The sequence below is a fragment of the Boleophthalmus pectinirostris genome, unplaced genomic scaffold (assembly GCF_026225935.1).
Source record: "Boleophthalmus pectinirostris isolate CB_2022bp ecotype Guang Dong unplaced genomic scaffold, ASM2622593v1 HiC_scaffold_11, whole genome shotgun sequence".
Taxonomy (NCBI): Eukaryota; Metazoa; Chordata; class Actinopteri; order Gobiiformes; family Gobiidae; genus Boleophthalmus; species Boleophthalmus pectinirostris.
Window position 1 is genome coordinate 24,441,512 of NW_026570994.1, and position 7,500 is coordinate 24,449,011.

At 51.0% G+C, this 7,500-nt stretch overlaps 1 protein-coding gene across 1 annotated transcript in view; it reads right to left on the reverse strand.

Annotated features, from left to right (window-relative positions):
- Nucleotides 1-3,644: 3,644 nt before the first annotated feature.
- Nucleotides 3,645-7,500, reverse strand: part of LOC110172071 (formin-like protein 2) — a 34,636-nt gene continuing 30,780 nt past the window's right edge. The window contains exons 24-28 of the mRNA XM_055166284.1: nucleotides 6,947-7,107; nucleotides 6,428-6,529; nucleotides 5,613-5,714; nucleotides 4,620-4,740; nucleotides 3,645-3,914 (exon numbers count right to left, since the gene is read on the reverse strand). Coding sequence (XP_055022259.1) covers nucleotides 3,829-3,914; nucleotides 4,620-4,740; nucleotides 5,613-5,714; nucleotides 6,428-6,529; nucleotides 6,947-7,107 — 572 coding nt within the window. The 3' untranslated portion in view covers nucleotides 3,645-3,828. The remainder of the gene's footprint in view (nucleotides 3,915-4,619; nucleotides 4,741-5,612; nucleotides 5,715-6,427; nucleotides 6,530-6,946; nucleotides 7,108-7,500) is intronic.

A 7,500-nucleotide genomic window follows, 5' to 3' on the forward strand; every position in this document is an offset into this window, starting at 1 on the left:
TTTTCATTGTGACGTGAGAAAACAAACTCCTGTTCTGTTCTGGTTCTGGTCTTGGTCCTGGTCTTGGTCCTGGTCCTGGTCCTGGTCCTGGTCTTGGTCCTGGTCTTGGTCCTGGTCTGGTCTGGTCTGGTCTCCTGGTCTTGGTCCTGGTCTTGGTCCTGGTCTTGGTCTTGGTCCTGGTTGGTCCTGGTCTTGGTCCTGGTCTTGGTCCTGGTCCTGGTCTTGGTCTTGGTCCTGGTCTTGGTCTGGTCTTGGTCTGGTCTGGTCCTGGTCTTGGTCCTGGTCCTGGTCTGGTCTGGTCTTGGTCTGGTCCTGGTCCTTGGTCTGGTCTTGGTCTTGGTCTTGGTCCTGGTTCTGGTCCTGGTCTTGGTCCTGGTCTTAGGTCCTGGTCTTGGTCCTGGTCTTGGTCCTGGTCTGGTCTGGTCTTGGTCTTGGTCCTTGGTCCTGGTCTTGGTCCTGGTCTTGGTCCTGTTCTTCTGCTCACAGACGAGTCACACTCAGGTTTTCTTCTCACATTTGGAGTCTCAGGTTCAGGTCCGTGTGGCTCTGGAGGTCGAGCGTTAAGTCTGGACTTTCTCACCTGTTTTCCAGAGGTTCCTGCTTCGGTTCGATTCCCGGTTCGATTCCCGCTTCTGCTCTTCACTCTGAACATGAATTTTGACTAAAGTGTTTTTCTAATGTTCAGCTGAAGAGTAAAAGTTGAGGTTAGAACTCAGAACCTCAGAACCTCTGAACCTCTGTGAGTGTTTGTGTTTAAACCTCTGGACCACACAGACTCTCAGGTCTGACTCGAGTTTTCACATTTAAAGAGTTTTTACACTAAAGTTTAAAGTTTAAAGTGAAGTGTTTCTGAAGCGTTTGAAGGTTTTTCTTCAGTTCCCTGTGGCTCAGGAGTCGAGCTCTGTGTTGTTGAATTGTCAGGACCTGTGCAGGAGGTTCGGTGTTCGATTCCTTCCTCAAACCGTCCATCAGTTGGTGCCAGGTTCTGAGTTCGTGATTTGGAGAGAAAGAAACCACAGACCTGATGTCAGGACGTCTCCACTTCACACAAAGACAATTTTTACAAAACAAACGTAAAAATATTTCATGTTTTTTGCTCAAGTTGAGTCTCCATGTCAGACCCGAGGGACAGAGTCTGGACTTGAACTCAGAGTCTCAGAAGAGGCTGGTCTTCTTCAGGAGTCTGGGTCTTAACCTCTGGACCATCCGGACTCAGGTCCAGGTCTGTCTGGATCTTTTACTGTCAGACAGTTTGGATTCTGGGACAGTTTAATGTTTTATTCTCACTTTTGTAGAGTTTAATTAGTTTCTTCGCGGCTCAGGAGGTCGAGCGCTCAGCTGGAACAGATCTCCCTCTTACTCATAGGTTCTTGGTTCAAGTCCCACAGAGTCCGAACTGAACCAGACCTGAACCAGGACTAACCCTGGACTCAGAGGAAATCTTTTAACTGTTTCTAAAGTTCAGCTGCAACGTTAAAGACGAGAGTTAAACTCACAACCTCAGAACAGACGTGAGAGCGTCACACGTCACACGTCACTGTCTAAACCTCTGAGCCACAGTACGGCTCGCGCAGGCTCGCGCGCTCGCGCAGGCTCGCGCAGGCTCGCGCAGGCTCGCGCAGGCTCGCGCAGGCTCGCGCAGGCTCGCGCGGCTCGCGCAGGCTCGCGTGGACCAAAACTCTCATGACAAACTGTTTTGTTTCATAAAGTTGAGCTGCAGCGTTTAAGGTCAGAGTTGAACTCACAACCTCAGAACAAACAACTCGAAGATCTGTGTTTGTGCCTCTGAACCACACTCAGGTCACACTCAGGTCACACTCAGGTCACACTCAGGTCACACTCAGGTCACACTCAGGTCACACACACACACTCGGGTCACGCTCGGGTCACGCTCGGGTCACGCTCGGGTCACACTCGGGTCATGTGTGAGTTATTTTACATTTACACTCGTGGAGTTTCAGTTCAGTTTAATGTTTCATCTGTTTTTTGTTTTTCAGTGACCACAACTACACAGAACATGTGACCAACAGAACCCGGCCTGCCTGGACCCGGCCTGGACCCGGCCTGGACCCGGCCTGGACCCGGCCTGGACTCGGTCTGTGGTCTGAAGGACAGACGAGGCGCTGAAGTTCCTTTGTGCTTTATTTACACCAGAATCAGAATCACAACAAACAAACAAACAAACAAACGGCTTCAGTGACGACTACAGGCTACAAAAGGCTGTACAGGGGTCAGAGGTCAGGGGTCGGGGGGGTCAGGGGTCAGAGTGTGCTTGTTCCTCGGGCTGCGTTACTCACACCCTCAGAGGAGAGACAGCCAATGGGAGCAGCCCGTGCTCTGGGGGCGGAGCCAGTGTGCTTATGTTTAGGGTCAAAGGTCAGAGGGGGTCAGGGGTCAGAGGAGGGGGGTGTACACTGTAAAAAATAACCAGGTGGATGTGTCGCTCTCAGGTGCAGGTTCTACGCCTCCTATTGGTCCAACAGTTCAGAGGGCGGGGCCAGGTGTGTACAGAGGGAGGGGCCAGGTGTGTACAGAGGGAGGGGCCAGGTGTGTACAGAGGGAGGGGCCAGGTGTGTACAGAGGGAGGGGCCAGGTGTGTACAGAGGGAGGGGCCAGGTGTGTACAGAGGGAGGGCCAGGTGTGTCCAGAGAGGGAGGGGCCAGGTGTGCAGAGGGAGGGGCCAGGGTGTGCAGAGGGAGGGGCCAGGTGTGTACAGAGGGAGGGCAGGTGGGAGGGAGGGCCAGGTGTGTACAAAGGGAGGGGCCAGGTGTGTACAAGGGAGGGGCCAGGTGTGTTACAGAGGGAGGGCCAGGTGTGTACAAAGGGAGGGCAGGTGGTACAGAGGAGGGGCCAAGGTGTGCAGAGGGAGGGGCCAGGTGTGTACAGAGGGAGGGGCCAGGTGTGTGCAGAGGGAGGGGCCAGGTGTGTGCAGAGGGAGGGGCCCAGGTGTGCAGAGGGAGGGGCAGGTGTGCAGAGGGAGGGCCAGGTGTGTACAGAGGGAGGGGCCAGGTGTGTTACAGAGGGGGCCAGTGTGTGCAGAGGGAGGGGCCAGGTGTGCAGAGGAGGGGCCAGTGTGTGCAGAGGGAGGGGCCAGGTGTGTACAGAGGGAGGGGCCAGGTGTGTACAGAGGGAGGGGCCAGGTGTGCAGAGGGAGGGCCAGGTGTGTGCAGAGGGAGGGGCCAGGTGTACAGAGGGAGGGGCCAGGTGTACAGAGGGAGGGGCCAGTGTGCAGAGGGAGGAGCCAGGTGTGTACAGAGGGAGGGGCCAGGTGTGTAGAGGGAGGAGCCAGGTGTGTACAGAGGGAGGAGCCAGGTGTGCAGAGGGAGGGGCCAGGTGTGCAGAGGGAGGAGCCAGGTGTGCAGAGGGAGGGGCCAGGTGTGTACAGAGGGAGGAGCCAGGTGTGTACAGAGGGAGGAGCCAGGTGTGTGCAGAGGGCGGAGTCTGTGTCTGGGGGCGGAGTCTGTGGAGCAGGTGAGGCTCAGGTGATGTTCAGGAGGAAGCGATTGTCAGAAATGAAAAAGTCTGAAGATGGACTGGGTTTAGTCGTGGTTTAGTTCTTAGAGAGTCCAAAATAAGGCCAGATCACCTTTAGTCCTGGTCCAGTCCTGGTTTAGGCCTGTTTCAGTTCTGTTTTGGTCCTAGTTTAGTCCTGGTGTAGTCCCGTTTTAGTCCCGGTTTAGTCCTGGTTCTGATACAAATGTTTAAAAAGTGCTGTCACTCGAGGAGGGCTCTAATTAGTCAGTGCCCGTCAAGGTGGGCTCTGATTGGTCAGTGCTCATCCAGGTGGGCTCTGATTGGTCAGTGCCCGTCAAGGTGGGCTCTGATTGGTCAGTGCTCATCCAGGTGGGCGGGCTCACAGAGGAAGCGTGAGCTGCGTTTGGCCGATCGTGCTGTGAACGGGACGCTCTTCAGGGCTGCAAAACAAACGTACGATTCAGAAAGAGCCACCTGACCCCGCCCCCTTCCCCTCAGGTGTATTTACCCACAACCCCCTAGCCCCGCCCCCTCTGTCTCAGGTGAGTCTTACCTGTGATGATGTCCTCGATGGCCCCGCCCCCTCCTCCTCAGGTGAGTCTTACCTGTGATGTCCTCGATAGCCCCACCCACTCCTCCTCAGGTGAGTCTTACCTCTGATGATGTCCTCGATGGCCCCGCCCACTCCTCCTCAGGTGAGTCTTACCTGTGATGATGTCCTGGCCCCGCCCCCCTCAGGTGAGTCTTACCTGTGATGATGTCCTCGATGGCCCCGCCCCCTCAGGTGAGTCTTACCTGTGATGATATCCTGGCCCCGCCCCCCTCAGGTGAGTCTTACCTGTGATGATATCCTGGCCCCACTCCTCTCAGGTGAGTCTTACCTGTGATGATGTCCTCGATGGCCCCGCCCCCTCAGGTGAGTCTTACCTGTGATGATATCCTGGCCCCACTCCTCTCAGGTGAGTCTTACCTGTGATGATGTCCTCGATGGCCCCGCCCCCTCAGGTGAGTCTTACCTGTGATGATGTCCTGGCCCCGCCCCCCTCAGGTGAGTCTTACCTGTGATGATGTCCTGGCCCCGCCCCCCTCAGGTGAGTCTTACCTGTGATGATGTCCTGGCCCCGCCCCCCTCAGGTGAGTCTTACCTGTGATGATGTCCTCGATGGCTCCGTCCTTTCCTTCGTACACGTGGCCTCGCTCTTTTCCTTGTTTTCGTCTCAGTTCTGTGATGAGCTCCTGCTGCTGCCGCTTCCCCCGAGACGGAGACTGAAACACACAGAACACACACCGGGTTTAGACCGGGTTTAGTCCTGGTTTAGTCCTGGTTTAGTCAAGTATAAGAGCACACAGAGGAGTATACACACATATAAACACATGGACCAGGGACTAAACCAGAACTAAACCGGGACTAAACCAGGATAAAGACACAAAGTTCTTCCATTTAATGTGAAAATCACAGGAGATTGTCTAAACAAAAATGGTTTTGAGTTTTGATATTATGAGTGTTCAAAAATATCGATATATCGTATCGTTTAATGTGATGATACCGTGTGGATATCGAGAGCTGCTGTATTGAGTATTTTTTTATATTTGATTACATTTTAGTTTAAATTTAGTTCCAGTTCCAGTTTTGTTGTTTGTTCAGAGGAAGGAAACTGGTTTATGCGTCACATTTGACATTTTCACTGTTTTGATGATTTAAATGTTTGTGTTTCATTTGAACTTTGAAGAATCAGTTTAACAAAATCTTTTAGTGTCACACACGTGATTTACACTTTATTTTTATTGAACCGTATTGAATCAGTTTGAAATATATGGAGTCAAAAGTTGACTGTATGGAGGCGTGTTTGTGTCAGGAGCTTCTGGATGATCTCAGCTCTGATGTTCTCGAGGTTGTGTCTGTTTTTGGTCTGTAAATGTGACAGGAGGAAAACGTCTGAGGAGTTTCTGTGACAGTTTAAAGTTCAAACAGAGACGATGATGGAGCTAAATGTTCTTCTGCCTCCAGCTCAAGGTTATTTGTACAAACTGAAGAAGTCCTCTCCTCCTTCTCTGGTCAGGGTTTGGGTCAGGTGTTCTCAGGGTCAGAGGTCAGGGGTCAGAGGTCAGGGACACAGGTCAGGGTCAGAGGTCAGTACCTTGGTCTCCTGTTGTTCTTCTTGTAGAAGTTGTTGTTCCTCGAGTTTCTCCAGAAGCATCTGCTCCTGACGCCGCCGAGCCTCGTTCTCCTCCTCCGCCAACTGAAAAACACACAGACTTTATCTCTCCATCCATCTGTGTATCCATCCATCATCTGTGTATCCATCCATCCATCTGTGTGTCCATCCATCCATCTGTGTATCCATCCATCCATCTCTCCATCCATCCATCCATCTGTGTATCCATCCATCCATCTGTGTGTCCATCCATCCATCTGTGTATCCATCTCTCCATCCATCATCTATTCAAAACTTTTATCAATATATTTATTCATTTATTCCATTGATCTGTGTCTCTATAAACCTGTGATCAATGTTCAACCATCCAGTATGAGGAGAAAGTACTGCAGTAATAGTACAGCAGTAGTACTAACAGTACTAACAGTAGTAGTAGTAATAGTAGTAGTAGTAGTAGTAGTAGTAGTAGTAGTAGTAGTAGTAGTAGTAGTAGTAGTAGTAGTAGTAGTAGTAGTACTGTAGTAGTAGTAGTAGTAGTAGTAGTAGTAGTAGTAGTAGTAGTACTGTAGTAGTAGTAGTAGTAGTAGTAGTAGTAGTAGTAGTAGTAGTAGTAGTAGTAGTAGTAGTAGTACTGTAGTAGTAGTAGTAGTAGTAGTAGTAGTAGTAGTAGTAGTAGTAGTAGTAGTAGTAGTAGTAGTAGTAGTAGTAGTAGTAGTAGTACTAGTAGTAGTAGTAGTAGTAGTAGTAGTAGTAGTAGTAGTAGTAGTAGTAGTACTGTAGTAGTAGTATTTCCTGACCCTGTAGGCTTTGATGAATCGCACAAAAATGGGGAAGAAAACAGACGGAGGCATCGTCTTTGAACTCTCCCCGAAAAACTTCACCACGTCCTCGAACGCATCCTGAAAACACACAAAAATCACACACATTTACAACACAAAAACACACACTTATAACACAAAAACACACAAAATGGTGATGTTCTTGTACCTGTGTGATCCTGGAGCTTCAGGAGTCTGGTCTTGTTAGTTGTGTAGGTTTGGTTTTGGTTTCTAGAGATGTTCTGCTGTGGTTGTGGTTGTGGTTGTGGTTGTGGTTGTGGGTTTAGGTGACATGTTTGTGGTGATGTTCTTGTACCTGTGTGATCCTGGAGCTTCTGGAGTCGGGTCTTGTTAGTTGTGTAGGTTTGGTTTTGGTTTCTAGAGGTGTTCTGCTGTGGTTGTGGTTGTGGTTCTGGTGTGGTTGTGGTTGTGGTTTGTGGTTCTGCTGTGGTTGTGGTTGTGGGTTTAGGTGACATGTTTGTGGTGATGTTCTTGTACCTGTGCGATCCGCGCGTCCTCCTGGAGCTTCTGGAGTCGGGTCTCGTTCCTGGAGATGAAGTCCTTGAGCGTGGCGTTGTGGCTGACGCTGAACTCTCTCCAGGTGAGCTCCATCCCCCTCTGCAGGTCCTTCACGTCTGACAGCACGTTCTCCAGGCTCACTGAAACGGTCAGATGCCCTCCCATGAGTGCGGCTCAGACTCTAGAATGTGATGATGTCAAACTATCATCTACTGTTCTCCTGTGTCAGATGCCCTACCATCCTCCTGAACATGATTGGTCTGTTTAAACGCTCCCTGCGCTCTGATTGGTCTGTTTAAACGCTCCCTGCTCTCTGATTGGTCTGTTTAAACGCTCCCTGCTCTCTGATTGGTCTGTTTAAACGCTCCCTGCTCTCTGATTGGTCTGTTTAAACGCTCCCTGCTCTCTGATTGGTCTGTTTAAACGCTCCCTGCCTCTGATTGGTCTAAACGCTCCCTGCTCTGATTGGTCTGTTTAAACGTCCCTGCCTGCTGCTCTCTGATTGGTCTGTTTAAACGCTCCCTGCTCTCTGA